General features: G+C 55.3%; 1 protein-coding gene across 1 annotated transcript in view; it reads right to left on the bottom strand.

Annotated features, from left to right (window-relative positions):
- TRPM2 (transient receptor potential cation channel subfamily M member 2) overlaps positions 1–17,332 on the bottom strand; it is a 91,510-nt gene extending 74,178 nt beyond the window's left edge. Inside the window, exons 1-4 of the mRNA XM_024239278.3 lie at positions 17,078–17,332; positions 16,207–16,295; positions 3,121–3,289; positions 584–764 (exon numbers count right to left, since the gene is read on the bottom strand). Coding sequence (XP_024095046.3) covers positions 584–764; positions 3,121–3,289; positions 16,207–16,295; positions 17,078–17,242 — 604 coding nt within the window. The 5' untranslated portion in view covers positions 17,243–17,332. The remainder of the gene's footprint in view (positions 1–583; positions 765–3,120; positions 3,290–16,206; positions 16,296–17,077) is intronic.
- Positions 17,333–18,381: the final 1,049 nt, after the last annotated feature.

Raw genomic sequence — 18,381 nt, 5'->3', positions numbered from 1 at the left:
CTCCCTATGGAATTAGGGTGGGGCGGGGCACCAGGTCACGGCACCTGGGATCTCACACCATCCACCAGGACTGGGTCCCTGCCTGGCTCTCACCAGTGGTGCAACCTTGGGAGGTGATTTGACTCCAACCAAGCAGTTGCCTCAAGTGAAAAGATGGAAATAATAATGCTCCTTGCCTGATTTTGATGGAAAAACGTGATAATGGAAAGCTTGATGACCGGGAACTCTCGCTGACCCCCTACAAATGGCCCGCAACGCTGGCCCCAGCCGTGCACCCAGGCCGCCGAGGTTCTCAGGCCACCGAGGTTCCCAGGCCACCGAGGTTCTCATCTCTGCTTGGCCCTGGGTACCAGCAGGGCCACGCACTGTGCCATCTCCAGCCCACAGGCAAGCCAGGGGCAGCACCGGGCATCAGGGAGCAGCTGTGCCCAGGTGAGGGGGGCATGGGTCCAACTCAGGCTGGGGCACAGCCTCGGCGGCTCCCAGGGACTTTTTGGGTCCTGATGGCCCTGACTGCCCCGGCACTGCCTCCACAGCCCACCACACCCACCAGGGCCTCATGTCCCTCCAGCCTCCGAGTTACCTGTGGTCTGAGCCACCTTGACCAGTCCTCTGCGGAAAATGCTCTTCAGCCGCGGCTTCATGTTGAAGTTCTTGGCCCCCCCGGTCACCGAGATCAAGAGATTGGGGACGTCCAGCCCCCAGTGCTGGGTCATGAGGTGGTAGATCACGCTGGAGGGCGTGTCCTGGGAGACTCGGACGTACTACGGGACAGAGAAGACGGCGGAGGGAACCCGTGTGTCAGTGGTCAGGGACAGCACCGACCCACACAGGCCACGCAGAGAGGCCCCACTGGATGGCAGACACCGCACACCTTTCCGGCTCAGACCCAGAAAAGGGGTCCCCATGTGGGCAGGGCACGGATCATGCAAGAAGAGGGAGGCAGAGAGGCCCGAGCCAGGAGCAGCAGGCCGTCCCTTGGGGACCAGGATCGCCCTCAGCAAACCTCCCCCAGCCCTCGTGCCCCCACGGCACCCACTTTTTCCTCTTCCTCTCGATTTTGGGAGTGCCTCTCAAACATGCGCCCCCACAGACTCCAATTCCCGCCGTAGCGCCTGGGCCCTGCCTCCCCGGGGTCTAATCAGCTCCTGCACCGGGGTCTCTGCCCTCCTGTCCTTGTGCACCCAGCACTGCCCCCTCTCCTGTCCCCTTTCCTGTCCCCTCTGCCCTGTCCCCTCTGCTGTGTGGCCCCTGTGCCCTGGCCCGTCCTGGGGACTCAGTGGGCCCAGCTTCCTCTGCCTCCCGTCTGAACACAGCTCTCCCAGGCTCTGTCGTCACTCTGGCCCCCGTGCTCCAGGAGACCCTCACAAGTACACAGTGGACTTTCCCTGTTCCGCTAGGCGGGCTGTGTCTGAAGAGACCCAGCCGGGCCTGCAATCTCCGCCAGGATTGGCCTACCAGAGACACAAAGGTGATGGGTGAAATCCAGAAATGCCATTAGGTGCCCTCAAAACAAACATGTGGTAGCATTGTCACTAAAGAAGGTCCAGTTAACCCACAACCACGGTGCCTGTCACCATCAGAACGTGGGTCCCACTGGGTCCACCAGGCATCTGGAGGTGCTGATCTCCCTGGGAGGAGCAGGGCTGTGGCCTGCATGGTAGACGCTCCCTGGCTTCGAGGCAGACCTGCTGCACCACAGGGTCTGTGTCCCTGGTGTCACTCATTGTCAGGCCACAGGCGTTTTTCCCTCACACCACCGGCCCCTGTCGGCAGCTGCAGGGAGGGGGCTGGGAGAAGCCAGGGGGGTTGGGGCAGGGATGCAGCCAGAACCCCAGGCTCAGACGCAGCTGGATTCAAACCCACCACTGCCACGGCCACGGTGGCCTTACACAAAGGGTGGGGCCCCCCGTACCTCAATCCCTCATCTGAAACCCAACAACAGGACTGTCCCCGTGACCACAGCGACAGAGGGGCCCAGGGGCCTGGAGAACACCCACGTGTCATGGTGACACAGGGTGGCTCAGGGGCTGTGCCAGCCAGGAAGCCTGGGGCCACACGACCCCGTCTCCGGGACCTGCCCCACTCAACCTCTTTGGCCACCTCATGGCATCACCACGCATCGAGTGGACAGGTCACACTCAACAGGTACCAAGTTCAGGGCTCCAGACCCCAGCACAGAGATCAGTGCCACCCCCCACCCAGGACAGTGGCACCCAATTGCTGTCTCAGAACCCTCCAGAAGGCTGGTCAACACGCACGTCTCAGAACCCTCCACAAGGCTGGTCAACACGCAAGTCTCAGAACCCTCCAGAAGGCTGGTCAACACGCAAGTCTCAGAACCCTCCAGAAGGCTGGTCAACACGCAAGTCTCAGAACCCTCCAGAAGGCTCGTCAACACGCAAGTCTCAGAACCCTCCAGAAGTCTGGTCAACACGCAAGGGGCCGAGCCTCTGACTCCATAGGCCTGGGATGGGGCCTGAGAATTGGTCAGAGATGGCTGGTCCAGGGACCTCAGTGAGGTTGTGCACGAGAGAACCCAACCCTGCACCTGGGCCTCCCTCCAGCAGTCTGCACCCTCACAGAGCTCTCCTGCAGGCCAGGCTCAGCCTGGATCCCGCCATGCCTGGCCCAGCCTCCTCACAAGGACTCTCACGTTTGCTTCCAGACTTGCCACACGGGCCTCCCTGCTATCCTGGGGCTCTTCCCTCTGCTTTTCCCTCCCTCCCCACACCCTTCCTACCATTCCGCCAGCACACCCTGAGCGCGTCTGTGTCCTGCATCCCTCTCCTTCCTCCCTACTCCCTCCCAGGTCCTGACGAATGCTGCCCAGGGACACCCAGCCAAAATTCACTCACCACTCCCGGTTTGCACCTTCCGAGAAAGCTCACTGTGCCCCACCCTGCTTTGCAGATGGCCAAGCACTCTGAGAGTGGGGTGCGTCTCTTGCTTGCCTTGCAGAGCCCCTCCCCGCCGCCTCCCTTGCTGTGCAGTGGGCTCTATGCCTCCTGGAGCTTTGCCAGCCTCCTGCTCTTGCCCCAGGAAATACCGACCACTGCGTGTCACTGTGGGGCCATGCAGCTCCACCTACAATTCAGAGCAAGAGTGACGGAAACCAACCTTTTTCACCTTCTGGCTCAGGCCCGTGAAGACGATGTCACCAAAGGCATCTGTTGGCATCTCCTGGACATGTTTCTTTGGGTCCCACTGTGTGCCCTGGAAGGTGTGGGGCTTGGTAGCCTCCTCCAAGTGCTGCTCACGCGTGTAGCCACACTGACACACCACCTTCCTGCAAAGACACAGCACCAGTCACCCAGGGAGTGTGGTGCCCTTCCTGCTCCCTGTGAAGGCATCAGAGGAGGCCCAGTGGAAAGCCGCAACCTTTCCCCACCCAGCAAAAGCAAAGCACCTGCCCTTCCAGCCATGGGGGAGGCAGCAGAGGCCTAATGGTGGGCTGGAGCTCTTCTCACTCTCAGCAGTAACAAGAAGCCTCCCCAGGAAGTGTCAGTGGATCAGTAGAGGCTACAGAAGGGCTTAGACTTCACCCTTCATGGGGCAGTGATGGGGGGACCTTCTTCCTTCACCATAGACATGTCAAGAGGACCAGCTAAAACTCAAGATCTTGAGTCTCTTAACATAAAATCTAAACTATCAAGGTTTCAATCAAACATCACTAGTTTTACAAGGAGACAGGAAAATCTCAACCAGGATGAAAAAAGACAGCTAACAGCCACCAATACCAAGATGACACAGATGTTAGAATCATCTGAAAATGATTTTAAAGCAGCCACATTAGAAATGCTTCAACAAGCCATCATGAACATGCTCAAAACAAATGAAAAAATATAAATTTCCAGTAAAAAAAAGAGAAGATATACTAAATGCAAACTTTAGAACTGAAAAATGCAGTAACCGAAATAAAAAACTCAATGGATGGACCCAAGAGCAGGATGGAGGAGACAGAGGAAAGAACCCAGGAGCAGGCAGATAGAACAGTAGACATTGCCCAATAAGAACAACAGAGAGGCTCTCCCTCTCCCTCTCCCTCTCCCTCTCCCTCTCCCTCTCCCTCTCCCTCTCCCTCTCCCTCTCCCTCTCCCTCTCCCTCTCCCTCTCCCTCTCCCTCTCCCTCTCCCTCTCCCTCTCCCTCTCCCTCTCCCTCTCCCTCTCCCTCTCCCTCTCCCTCTCCCTCTCCCTCTCCCTCTCCCTCTCCCTCTCCCTCTCCCTCTCCCTCTCCCTCTCCCTCTCCCTCTCCCTCTCCCTCTCCCCTCTTTTTTCGGTCTCCCTCTCCTTCTTTTTTTGGTCTCCCTCTGTTGCCGAAGCTGGACTGTACTGCCGGGATCTCGGCTTGCTGCAACCTCCCTGCCTCGGGCTCCTGTGACTCTCCTGCCTTGGCCTGCCGAGTGCCTGGGATTGCAGGCGCGCGCCGCCACGCCTGAATGGTTTTTGTATTTTTGGTGGAGACGGGGTTTCGCCGTGTTGACCGGGCTGGTCTCCAGCTCCTGGCCTCGAGTGATCTGCCTGCCGCGGCCTCCCGAGGTGCTGGGACTGCAGACGGAGTCTCGCTAACTCAATGCTCAATGGTGCTCAGGCTGGAGTGCAGTGGTGTGATCTCGGCTCTCTGCAACCTCCACCTACCAGCCTCCTGCCTTGGCCTCTTAAAGTGCTAAGATTACAGCCTCTGCCCCACCGCCACCCCGTCTAGGAAGTGAGGAGCGTCTCTGCCTGGCCGCCCATCGTCTGGGAAGTGAGGAGCGCCTCTGCCCAGTCGCCCATCGTCTGGGATGTGAGGAGCCCCTCTGCCCGGCCGCCCTATCTGGGAAGTGAGGAGCGCCTCTGCCCGGCCGCCCATCATCTGGGATGTGAGGAGCGCCTCTGCCCGGCTGCCACCCCGTCTGGGAGGAAGTGAGGAGCGCCTCTGCCCGGCTGCCCCGTCTGGGAGATGAGGAGCACCTCTGCCCGGCCGCCCCGTCTGGGAGGAAGTGAGGAACGCCTCTGCCCTGTTGCCCTATCTGGGAAGTGAGGAGCGCCTCTGCCTGGCCGCCACCCCGTCTGGGAAGTGAGGAGCGCCTCTGCCCGGCTGCCACCCCATATGGGAAGTGAGGAGCGCCTCTGCCCAGCCGCCCCTTCTGGGAGGTGAGGAGCGCCTCTGCCCAGCCGCCCCGTCTGGGAGGTGAGGAGTGCCTCTGCCCGGCCGCCCCGTCTGGGAGGTGAGGAGCGCCTCTGCCTGGCCGCCACCCCGTCTGGGAGGAAGTGAGGAGCGCCTCTGCCTGGCCGCCACCCCGTCTGGGAGGAAGTGAGGAGCACCTCTGCCCAGCTGCCCCATCTGGGAAGTGAGGAGCGCCTCTGCCCGGCTGCCACCCCCTATGGGAAGTGAGGAGCGCCTCTGCCCGGCCGCCCACTCTGGGAAGTGAGGAGCGCCTCTGCCCGGCCGCCCACTCTGGGAAGTGAGGAGCGCCTCTGCCCGGCCGCCCACTCTGGGAGGTGAGGAGTGCCTCTGCCCGGCCGCCCTGTCTGGGAGGTGAGGAGCGCCTCTGCCTGGCCGCCACCCCGTCTGGGAGGAAGTGAGGAGCACCTCTGCCCGGCCGCCCACTCTGGGAGGTGAGGAGCGCCTCTGCCTGGCCACTCCGTCTGGGAAGGGAGGAGCGCCTCTGCCCGGCCACCCCGTCTGGGAGGTGAGGAGCGCCTCTGCCCGGCTGCCACCCCGTCTGGGAGGAAGTGAGGAGCACCTCTGCCCGGCTGCCCCATCTGGGAAGTGAGGAGCGCCTCTGCCCGGCCGCCACCCCATATGGGAAGTGAGGAGCGCCTCTGCCTGACCACTCCGTCTGGGAGGTGAGGAGCGCCTCTGCCCGGCCGCCCCGTCTGGGAGGTGAGGAGTGCCTCTGCCCGGCCGTCACCCCGTCTGGGAGGAAGTGAGGAGCACCTCTGCCCGGCTGCCCCGTCTGGGAGATGAGGAGCACCTCTGCCCGGCCGCCCCGTCTGGGAGATGAGGAGCACCTCTGCCCGGCCGCCCCGTCTGGGAGGTGAGGAGTGCCTCTGCCCGGCTGCCACCCCGTCTGGGAGGAAGTGAGGAGCACCTCTGCCCGGCCGCCCCCTCTGGGAAGTGAGGAGCGCCTCTGCCTGGCCGCCACCCCGTCTGGGAGGAAGTGAGGAGCGCCTCTGCCTGGCTGCCCCATCTGGGAAGGGAGGAGCACCTCTGCCCGGCCGCCACACCGTCTGGGAAGTGAGGAGCGCCTCTGCCTGGCTGCCCCATCTGGGAAGGGAGGAGCACCTCTGCCCAGCCGCCACACCGTCTGGGAAGTGAGGAGCGCCTCTGCCTGGTCGCCCCGTCTAGGAGGTGAGGAGCGCCTCTGCCCGGCCGCCCAGTCTGGGAAGTGAGGAGCGCCTCTGCCCGGCCGCCCCCTCTGGGAAGTGAGGAGCACCTCTGCCCGGCTGCCACCCGGTCTGGGAGGAAGTGAGGAGCGCCTCTGCCCGGGCGGCCCCGTCTGGGAAGCGAGGAGCGCCTCTGCCCGGGCGGCCCTGTCTGGGAAGCGAGGAGCGCCTCTGCCCGGGCGGCCGCGTCTGGGAAGCGAAGAGCGCCTCTGCCCGGGCGGCCCCGTCTGGGAAGCGAGGAGCGCCTCTGCCCGGGCGGCCCCGTCTGGGAAGCGAGGAGCGCCTCTGCCCGGCCGCCCCGTCTGGGAGGAGAGGAGCGCCTCTGCCCGGGCGGCCCCGTCTGGGAAGCGAAGAGCGCCGCTGCCCGGGCGGCCCCGTCTGGGAAGCGAGGAGCGCCTCTGCCCGGGCGGCCCCGTCTGGGAAGCGAGGAGCGCCTCTGCCCGGCCGCCCCGTCTGGGAAGCGAGGAGCGCCTCTGCCCGGGCGGCCCCGTCTGGGAAGCGAGGAGCGCCTCTGCCCGGGCGGCCCCGTCTGGGAAGTGAGGAGCGCCTCTGCCCGGCCGCCCCGTCTGGGAGGAGAGGAGCGCCTCTGCCCGGGCGGCCCCGTCTGGGAAGTGAGGAGCGCCTCTGCTCGGCCGCCCCGTCGGGGAAGTGAGGAGCGCCTCTGCCCGGCCGCCCCGTCTGGGAGGTGAGGAGCGCCTCTGCCCGGCTGCCACCCGGTCTGGGAGGAACTGAGGAGCGCCTCTGCCCGGGCGGCCCCGTCTGGGAAGCGAGGAGCGCCTCTGCCCGGGCGGCCCCGTCGGGGAAGTGAGGAGCGCCTCTGCCCGGCCGCCCCGTCTGGGAGGAGAGGAGCGCCTCTGTCCGGGCGGCCCCGTCTGGGAAGCGAGGGGCGCCTCTGCCCAGCCGCCCTGTCTGGGAGGTGAGGAGCGCCTCTGCCCGGCTGCCCTGTCTGGGAGGTGTACCCAACAGCTCCGAAGAGACAGCGACCATCGGGAGCGGGCCATGAGGACGATGGCGGTTTTGTTGAAGAGAAGGGGAGGAAGTGTGGGGAAAGGAAGGAGAGATCAGATTGTTGCTGTGTCTGTGTAGAAAGGGGTGGGCATAGGAGACTCCATTTTGTTCTGACTAGGAGAAATTCTTCTGCCTTGGGATGCTGTTGATCTATGGCCTTTTCCCCAGCCCCCTGCTCTCTGAAACATGTGCTGTGTCAACTCAGGGTTAAATGGATTAAGGGTGGTGCAAGATGTGCTTTGTTAAACAGATGCTTGAAGGCAGCATGCTCTTTAAGAGTCATCACCACTCCCTAATCTCAAGTACTCAGGGGCACAAACACTGCAGAAGGCCGCAGGGTCCTCTGCCTAGGAAAACCAGAGACCTTTGTTCATGTGTTTATCTCCTGACCTTCTCTCCACTATTATCCTATGACCCTGCCATATCCCCCTCTCCGAGAAACACCCAAGAATGATCAATAAATACTTCAGAAATTAAAAAAAAAAAAAAAAAAAGAACAACAGAGAGAAAACAAACAACAACAAAGAAAAAATACACAAGTAAACAAACCTCTGGGACCTGCAGCACTATAACAAAAGATCATATATTCATGCTCAGAGTTCCAGAAGGAAAAGAAAAAGACGGTGATCCTGAAAATGTATGTAAGGAAGTCATGGCCAAAATTTCCCATATTTGACAAAAAAGACATAACCCTACACACTCCACAATCTGAGTGAACACCAGACAGGATAAACCCAAAGAGATACACACCAAGACATATAACAATTAAACTTCCGAAAACTAAAAGCAAATAAAAAATTTTGAAAGCAGCCAGGTGCAGTGGCTCATGCCTATAATCCCAGCCCTTTGGGAAGCTGAGGCTGGTGGATCACGAGGTCAGGAGTTCGAGACCAACATGGCCAACATGGTGAAACCCTGTCTCTACTAAAATCCAAAAAATTAGCTGGGCATGGTGGCAGCCGCCTGCAACCCCAGCCACTCGGGAAGCTGAGGCAGGAGACTCGCTTGAACCCAGGAGGTGGAAGTTGCAGTAAGCCAAGATGGCGCCACTGCACTCCAGCCTGGGCAACAGTGGGAGACTCCTCAAAAAAAAACAAAAAAAACCTCAGAAATGACAGGAAGTTGGGACCTTCTTAATTGAAGGAAGGCTAGGGAATTTGTCACCAGCAGACACACCTTAAAAGAATGGCTAAAGAACATTCTCTAAACAGAAAGGAAACAAGAAAAGAAAGAATTTTGGAATATCTGAAAGGAAGAAAGAATAACAAAAAGAGTAACCCCTTGAATTTCGTAACTGATGTTTGATGGCTGAAGCAAAAATTATAACACTATCTGACGTGGTTTTCTTTCTTTTTTTTTTTTTTTTCTTGAAACGGAGTCTCGCTCTGTCATCCAGGCTGGAGTGCAGTGGCACAGATCTCTGCTCACTGCAAGCTCTGCCTCCCAGGTTCACGCCATTCTCCCGCCTCAACCTCCCAAGTAGCTGGGACCACAGGCGCCTGCCACCACACCTGGCTATTTTTTTTTTTTTTTTTTTTGTATTTTTAGTAGAGACGGGGTTTCACCGTGTTAGCCAAGATGGTCTCCATCTCCTGAGCTCTTGATCCGCCCGCCTCGGCTTCCCAAAGTGCTGGGATTACAGGCTTGAGCCATCGTGCCCGGCCCTGATTTCAACATATGTAGAAGAAATATTTCAAGCAATTATATTATAGATTAAGAAGGGGACAGAGATGTAAAAGGAGATAAAGTTTCTATACTTCACTCAAACTGGTAAAATGTCAACATCAGTAGATTGTGATAAGCTATATTATATAATATACTATCTAGAGCAACCCCTTTAAAAAAAAGTGATACAAGAAGATACACTCAAAAATAGTATGGTGTAAGCACTGGCTCACGCCTGTAATCCCAACACTTTGGGAGGCCAAGGTGGGCAGATCGCTTGAGCTCAGGAATTTGAGACCAGCCTGGGCAACATGGCCAAACCTTGTCTCTACCAAAAATACAAAAATTAACCAGGCATGGTGGTGCATGCCTGTAGTCCCAGCTATTCAGGAGACTGAGGTGGGAGTATCACCTGAGCCCAGTGAGATGGAGGGTGTAATGAGCCGAGATCATGCCACTGCACTCCAGCCTGGGCAACAGAGTGAGACTCTGTCTCCAAAAAACAAAAATAGTATGAATAATCAAAACAGAATTCTAAAAAATGTTCAAGTAACCCACAAGAAGGCAAACAAACAAACAAAAAAAAAACAGAACAAACAGAAAACAAAAAATAAAATGGCAGACATAAGCCCTAACATACCAATAATTACACTAAATATAAATTTTCTAAATATGACAATTAAAAAACAGATTGACAGAATGTATTTAAAAAAATAGGACCCAATTATTTGATGTCTACCAAAATCTCACTTGAAGTGTAATGATACAGGCAAAGTGAAAGGGAAAGGAATATTCAGCAGTTAAATAATATTGACACAAGGCTGAGCATGGTAGCTCACACCTGCAATCCCAGCACTGTGGGAGGCCAAGGCGAGTGGATCACTTGAGGTCAGGAGCTCAAAGCCATCCTGGCCAACATGGTGAAGCCCCGTCTCTACTGAAAATACAAAAATTAGCCAGGCGTGGTGGCGCATGCCTGTAGTCCCAGCTACTCCCAGTCACCGGGAGGCGGAGGTTGCAGTAAGCTGAGATCGTGCCATTGCACTCCAGCCTGGGCGAGAGAATGAGACTCCATCTCAAAAATAATAATAATAATAATAATAATAATAATATTGACACAAGCAGCAACTTGGATGGATATCAAGCTCGCTGTGCTGAGGGAAAAGACACGGGTCATGTAGCGTATGATTCCATTGATGTAACATCCTCGAAATGACACAATGATAGGCATGAAGAAAGACTGGTGGTTGCAGGGATCAGGGATGATGGGGGAGAAGGTGAGCTGACCACACGGAGGAAGTACAGGAAGAGCTCGGTGGAGACAGACAATGCTGTGTCTTGACCACTCTGGTAATTACACAAATACACATGTGAAAAATGACATAAGGCCAGGAGTGGTGGCTCACCCCTGTAATCCCAGCACTTTGGGAGGCTGAGGCAGGCAGATCACTTGAGGTCTGGAGTCCGAGACCAGCCTGACAAACATGGTGAAACCCCATCCCTACTAAAAATATAAACATTAGCTGGGCGTGGTAGCACTCACCTGTAGTCCCAGCTACTCAGGAGGCTGAGGCAGGAGAATCGCTTGAACCCAGGAGACGGAGGTTGCAGTGAGCCAAGATCGGGCCATTGCACTCCAGCCTGGGCAACAGAGCAAGACTCTGTCTCAAAAAAAAAAAATATATATATATATATATAATATATACATATATATACACACACACATACAGATGAGACAGGAAAAAAATGGACCAATCAGCGCTCTGTAAAATGGACCAATCAGCAGGACATGGGCGGGGACAAATAAAGGAATTAAAAAAAAAAGAAACTCTAAAACCAGATGAAACCTGAACCAGATGGCACAGGGGAAAGACCACTGAGCAGTGAGAAAGGAAACAGATTTCCCCGCCACGTATTGACTGTGTGATCTCGGATGTTTCTACACTCAGTTTCTCAATCATTAAAATGGGACAAATAATTCCTCCTGGATGTGCACCCTACAAATCCAAATCCGTACAAACCCCTAAGGTCATGCTCAAGGCACTTCAGACTTGCAGGGATCTTGCAAGCACCTGATGTTGAGAGGTGAAGCCAGCTAGACTTCTGGGTTGGGTGCGGACTTGGAGAACTTTTCTGTCTTACAAGAGGATTGTAAAATGCGCCAATCAGCACACCGTAAAATGGACCAATCAGTGCTCTGTAAAATGGACCAATCCGCACACTGTAAAATGGACCAAGCCGTGCTCTGTAAAATGGACCAATCAACACACTGTAAAATGGACCAAGCAGTGCTCTGTAAAATGGACCAATCAGCACACTGTTAAATGGACCAAGCAGTGCTCTGTAAAATGGACCAATCAGCGCTCTGTAAAATGGACCAATCAGCAGGACACGGGCGGGGACAAATAAGGGAATAAAAGCTGGCCACCCCTCCAGCCAGCAGCAGCAAACTGCTCGGGTCGCCTTCCACGCTGTGGAATCTTTGTTCTTTCGCTCTTCACAATATATCTTGCTGCTGCTCACTCTTTGGGTCCGTGCCACCTTCAAGAGCTGTAACACTCACTGCTAAGGTCCCCAGTTTCATTCTTGAAGTCAGTGAGACCAAGAACCCACCGGAAGGAACCAACTCTGGACACAATGTGACCTCCACCGTTTATGGATGAGAGACCTGGGTCCAAGGTGGGGAAAGGAGTTCCCTGGACAAAGACCTGAGCTCTCCCGTCTTGCTCCAATGCTGCCCCAAATGTCCTTGTATGTTCCTAACAGCCTATCACAAGCTACCTCCTGTCCCTCTTCTCCTTGAACCATCACCTCTGATGAGACTGGAACTTGAACCTGCATGGCATTTGCAAGCCTGATGTGATGCTGGAAACTGCATTGTGGCCACTGATCCAGATATTACATCACCAGAGAGCTCGCTCGGAACTCGGCCCAGATAGGCGAAAACGGGACACCACTCCCAGCACCCCACAGGAAATGAGAGCTCTTGGAGATGTATTCTCTCCAACCTGGGCTCCTTCATTCTACCCGAGGGGGGCTCCCTGCCCCCCCCACCCCCATCGCATGTGCGCCTGAATTCTGAGGCATCCCCTCCAGTCTCTGCCCTTCACAGATGAGGATCGGTGGCCCAGGGAGGAGAAGTTGTCTGCCCAAGGTCATGAGATCCATGGTAGCAAAATGTGAGCACAAAGGTCTGGACCAGGGTGGCCACAGCAGACACGGAAATGAGAGGAGTCTGTGCAGAGCTGAGGAGGGTTACCAGGACATGGGGCTAAGCAGTGGGATTACCCGGGTGGGTGTTGAGGGGCTGCAGGTCTGGACCAGTGGGGTGGGAAGACCCTACCATGCTTAATGGAAACATGTAAGTCATATAAATAAATCTGCTTCAAAAGCTGTGTTTGTGGCAGACGATGCTCACCACTCGTTCCGCCCTGGTCTTTCCACAAGAAGGAGGGACATTCCATCCACTCCTCAGGAAGGAACAGCCAGGAACACACCTGGTCCCTCTTCCCATCCTGCTGCAGTGAGCACCGTGGTTGGTGAGATGAGACAGGCTTCTGTGTGGGACAGACTCGGCGCAGCAGATCTCAGGCTGCCTTCTTAGAGGGGCCTGCTTTCAAGGTGGTGTCTGGGAACGGGGATTTTGGAGCGTCTCTCCGTCCCCTGACTGCTAGGAGTGCTTTGCCAGGCCTGGACTGTTCCTGCAATGGGTTTATGCTGAACAGCTGCTTTCCTGCTGGGAGTCTGGGATTTGGGTGGTTGCCACGCAGAGGGGCCCACGTGGCCAGCGCAGGACGCACGTCCTGGGCTCTGAGCCTCGAATGGGCTTTGCGGGTTGCCACGTTCTTCTCGGCTGGAGGAAGGAGCATGCATGGCGCCTGCACAGGAGAGCAGCAGTAGCCTGCCCTCAGATTCTCCAGACTCGGCCTGTGTCTTTCTCCCTTGCCAAGCCCATCACGTAGGCCTTCACCATGATAAACCTTAGCTGTGTGCACAGCTGTGAGTCCCGGCAAACCCCTGAGCGTGGCGGATGGCTTTGGGGACCTCCAGAAGCAAGTCTGTCCTGCTTAAATCTGATCCAGGTCAGCACCCCGTCCTCTCTGGGCCCTGCTGCCCCAAGGGTTTCCACTTCCACGTGAGAAGCACGCAGAGCCGACCAGCAGAGGCCCCAGACCCACGGGGCCTCACCTAGGCTTCTCAGGACACAGCAGGTCAGGGTGTCAGCGGCGTTCAAACCAGAGTGAGTCCATCTTGAATAGGCGCTGGGTGAAATCAGGCTGAAACCTGCTGGGCTGCCTTCCCAGACGGTTAAGGCATTCTAAGTCACAGGATGATATAAGAGGTCGGCACAAGACACAGGTCACAAAGACCTTGCTGATAAAACAGGGTACAAGACACTGGCTAAAACCCACCAAAACCAAGATGGTGACAAAAGTGGGCTCTGGTTATCCTCGCTGCCCATTACACGCTAATTATAATATATTAGCATGTAAGAGACACTCCCACCAGCGCCATGACAGTTTACAGATGCCATGGCAACATCAGAAATACCCTATATGGTCTGAAAGAAAGAGGAAATCAGTTCTGGGAAATCCCTGCCCGTTTCCCATAAAACTCATGAATAATCCACCCTTGTTTAGCACATGATCCAAAACTACCATAAAAATAGCCAACCAGCCAAGCGCGGTGGCTTATGCCTGAAATCTCAGCACTTTGGGAGGCCAAGGCTGGTGGATCACGTGAGGTCAGGAGTTCCAGACCAGCCTGGCCAACATGGTGAATCACATGAACCTGGGAGACAAAGCTTGCAGTGAGCCAAGATCACGCCATTGCACTCCAGCCTGGGCGACAGAGTGAGACCCTGTCTCAAAAAAAAAAAAAAAAAAAAAAAAAAAAAAAAAAAAAAAAATTGCCAAGCAGCAGCCCTCAGGGCTCTGCCTATGGAGGAGTCATTCTTTTACTTCTTTACTTTGTTAATAACTTGGTTTCACTTTACTCTGTGGACTCGCTCCAAATACTTTCTCGTGTAAGATCCAAAAACCCGCCCTTGGGGTCTGGATCGGGACCCCTTTCCAGTAACAAGGGTGTGCTCCGAGGCTGGAGCACCACTGCTCTACAGACCCCGCTCCTTCCACATGGGGCTCTTCATCACTGTCTGTACATCCAGCCCTCCACGGCCGCGAGTTCTGCATCTGCAGATTCAGCCAAACGCAGACTAAAAATATTCAGGAAAAAAAAAACAATTAAAAATAACAGCCAGATGCGGTGGCTCACGCCTGTAATCCTAGCACTTTGGGAGGCTGAGGCGGGCAGATCACGAGGTCAGGAGTTTGAGATCAGCCTGACCAACATGGTGAAACCCCGTCTCTACTAAAAATACAAAAATTAGCCAGACATAGTGGCGCATGCCTATAATCTCAGCTACTTGGGAGGCTGAGGCAGGAGAATCCCTTGAACCCGGGAGGCGGAGGTTCAAAAAAGGAGGTTCAAAAAGAAAAAGAAAAAGAAAGAGAAAAAACCCACACAACCACAAAAATACAAATTATTATTATTTTTTTTTTTTTTTGAGACAGAGTCTCGCTCTGTCACCCAGGCTGGAGTGCACTGGTGCCATCTTGGCTCACTGCAAGCTCCGCCACCCGGGCTCACGCCATTCTCCTGCCTCAGCCTCCAGAGTAGCTGGGACTACAGGCACCCGCCACCACGCCTGGAGAATTTTTTGTATTTTTAGTGGAGACGGGGGTTTCACCGAGTTAGCCAGGATGGTCTCGATCTCCTGACCTCGTGATCCACCTGCCTCGGCCTCCCAAAGTGCTGGGATTACAGGCGTGAGCCACCGCGCCCCGCCCAAAAATACAAATTTTTTAAATGCAGTATAACTATTTTTGTAACATCTACATTGTATCAGGTATTATAAGTAATCTAGAGATGATTTAAAGTATGCTGAAGGATGTACATAGTTTATATGCAAATACCACACCATCTCATATCAGTGACTTGATATGAGATTTTGGGACTGATATGAGATTTTGGTATCCGTGGGTGTCCAGGAACAATTCGCCAGGGATGTCGAGGGACAGCTGTTATAATTGGTGACCGTGAAACTCTGATGATGTACCGAGTACACTAGAGGTACCCTGGGGCAACACAATCTTCTTCTGTTTCCCAAGCACAGGATGCTTCTCCCTCCCCATATTCAGTAAATATGAGCTGAAGGCCACTCTCTGGGAATTAATACAATACTCTGCTTTCATCCCAGCCCCCGAAAAGCTCAGCAGCTAGCAAGAAAGATGAACACAAAGCCACACAGTTACAGCACGACAGCTGGGATCAGAGAAACACACGGTGCGGTAGGAGGGAAGCTCACTTCCTGGTAGAGGTTGTATAGTCAAGGAAAGCTGCACGGCAGAGGTGGCATCTGCAATAGGCCTTGAGGGATAAGTAGGAGCTCACCAGGCAATGGAGTAAAAGGAGGAAGCATGTGGCCCATTTGTGGAAGAGCATGAAATGGGTGTTGCTCGGGGAGGGCACACAAACATGAATCAACACTCTGTTCGTGCCTAAAGGGGCGCCAACCGTGGGGAGCACCATCAGCTCTGGAGGGCCATATCCAGCCGCTCAGAGACAGTGGCCATGTTGCCTGGGCAGGGGTCTTGGCCACACCTGAGTCGTGGGCTCTGTGGCGAGGAGGGGCAAAGGGGGCTCTGTGGGGCCTGGGGGCAAGTCGGGCCTCTGGCTTTGGCAAGCTGTGCAGGGGGGCAGTCTTCTGGCCGTGGACTCTCCCTAAGGCCCTTCCAGTTCCTGGACCCTGGGACTCTCTCTTGGGGTGGGGGCAGGTGTGGAAATGAGAGGATTAGAGGATGCCTCTGTGTTCAAACCACGGGACTCACGTGATAGCACTGTTATGATCCTGAACAAGTCACCTAAACTCTGCACTTTGGTCCCCACACCTGTGAGGCAGGATGAGGGTCAACTGTCCCCGACAGGAGGCTTGTGAGGATTAGGTGGAAATGCTCTATGGACTCTAAGCCTCGTACAGAGACAGAGGTATCTCCAGTGACCCTTCACTGAGGCCCTGAGGGGTCTTGGCCTGATCAGCTACTCCATGTGGGATCGGAAAGGAAGAAGTCAGAGGCCTTACACACAAATCACGTCACTTACCCAGCATCAGACAGTTTGGAACTTTCCACAAAATACACGCATTCTTTCTTCTTGATGTTTTCAGGAATCCATGAACTGAGGCTTTCTCGCTGAAGGTAAAGACGGCACAATGAGATCCTCCAACATTCGAAAGAGCACACCCAACCCCCTGGAGACACATCTGAGCTCCTTGAGGAGCTTCCACACTATTTGCTTGAAGGAAGGAAGCCTGCGCGACCCCGAGCCAAAGATTAGAAGCATCTTGCCAAGACTCTCAGGTGGGGATTCAGGAGGGAGGAATGAATCTAAGAAATCATTTCCTCTTGGGACCATTTTGAATGTGCGTGCACTTTACAGTTTATACAACACCACCACCTTCCTTGGGAACAACGTGGTGTGGTAGAAAACATGGAGGCTGGGGATCTGGGGACCTGGATCTTGCACCATCGGGAAAAGGGCAGCCACCCTCCTGCCTGCCTGGCAAGGGGAATGCAAGATGCCATGTGCTTTCAACACACTTGTGTCTTTGTATCCAGGGCTTTGGGGAAAGCTAGCCCAGGCCCAGGCTCTCCCAATCAGATAAAGGATGTGAAATCATTATGCAACAAGGTAAGCACGGGTAACAGATTTCCAGTACCCTAGCGCAACATTTTTGAGTTAACCCAGTGATTTCCCAATTAGACCAACCATGGGAAATGATCATGCAACCCACAGAAGACCAGACACCCATCACCCTCCCCAGTTCTGTTCTCCCAAAGGTATGGTTGGGCAGGAGCCCCCAAGGTCAGCAGACCCTTTCCCACCCCCGTCGTCACAGCCTCAAGCTATGACCTGCCCAACGGTGACCTCTGTGGCCACGTGCCAGCTGCAGGCTGACCAGCAGAAAGCCTACCTTGTCGTTGTTGCCAAAGGGGCACTGCAGCCTCCAGCTCTTGAAGAGGCTGCTGTTGCTGCGCCGGAGATTAGAGACCATCCCCAGGTCAGTGACCCTTCTGGGCAGCCCCTCAAATCCCTCCTCCTGCTCCGAGCCAGCTTTCCTCAGGGCTGAAGGCTCCATCCTGAGACCGCCACACCAGCTGCAACCAGGCCTGCTGCCCTCAGGACAGTCCTCTCTCCAGCTTGCTACACTGGGGGTTCTAGAGACACACGGGGTGGTTGCTGAAATAGATCAGAGACAGGAAGATGAGGCTAATGTTCTGAGAGGACCCGGCCACATGCTTCCTCATGTGAAGCCCTCATCTGGTTCTCTTCATCAGCCTGCACATCTTCCCAGCTGCCTGAGCTGTGTCCCTTGGCTGGGGCCCCCGGACACTCTGGGGGAGTACATGCACATGGGGGGGTCCCAGCGGCCATTCATAATGGTAACAACCTCAGGTCACTGCAGAGCCAGAGAAAGAGCTCCCTCCCCCACGGGTCCAGCTGCACTGAGCACCGCACAGGGAAGTCTCCACCGCCAGCACCAGCTGCCGGCAACGTGGTTTCGCAACTGTGCAATTCTGCACAGCTCCTGCTTCCAGACACCAGTGACTACTTTCATATTCCAAAAATTTTTTAAATAGCCCTCACTGTCCACAAAGGAAGTTTCTTTTTCTCCTTGTTTTTTGAGATGGAGTCTCACCTTGTCGCTCAGGCTGGAGGGCAGTGACGCAATCTCGGCTCACTGCAACCTCCGTCTCGCGGGTTCAAGTGATTCTCCTGCCTTAGCCTCTCCAGTAGCTGGGATTATGGGCACCCATCACCACACCCTACTAAATTTTTTTGTATTTAGTAGCAACAGGGTTTCACCATGTTGGTCAGGTTGGTCTCAAACTCCTGACCTCAGGCGATCCACCAGCCTCCACCTCCCAAAGTGCTGGTTTTACAGGCGTGAGCCACCGCAACCAGCCTAAAAAGGAAGTTTTGGGGAGTACCACATCTCTCCACTCCAGGAAAATGACAATAATTCAAAGGAATCTTATTCTGTCATATCCTTTCTCCCTGACTCTGATGTGGCCTTCATCACCGAGGCCACAAGAAGCCACCGGATAACTGCCCTCCCTTTACAAATGAGAAACATAAGCGTGTTCAAGCCCTGCAGGGCCTCCCTGAACCCCTGACACCCACAGTGCGGTTCTCATGAGGTCATCCATGGTCATCCCCTGCCACTGCCCCAAAGGTGTGAAGGGGAGGGTTGCTGGGAGGCAAAAGATCTGACTG

This window comes from Pongo abelii, chromosome 22 (assembly GCF_028885655.2).
Source record: "Pongo abelii isolate AG06213 chromosome 22, NHGRI_mPonAbe1-v2.0_pri, whole genome shotgun sequence".
Lineage (NCBI taxonomy): Eukaryota > Metazoa > Chordata > Mammalia > Primates > Hominidae > Pongo > Pongo abelii.
Note: the sequence above shows the minus strand (reverse complement) of the source record. Positions and strands in the feature narration are given on the sequence as shown.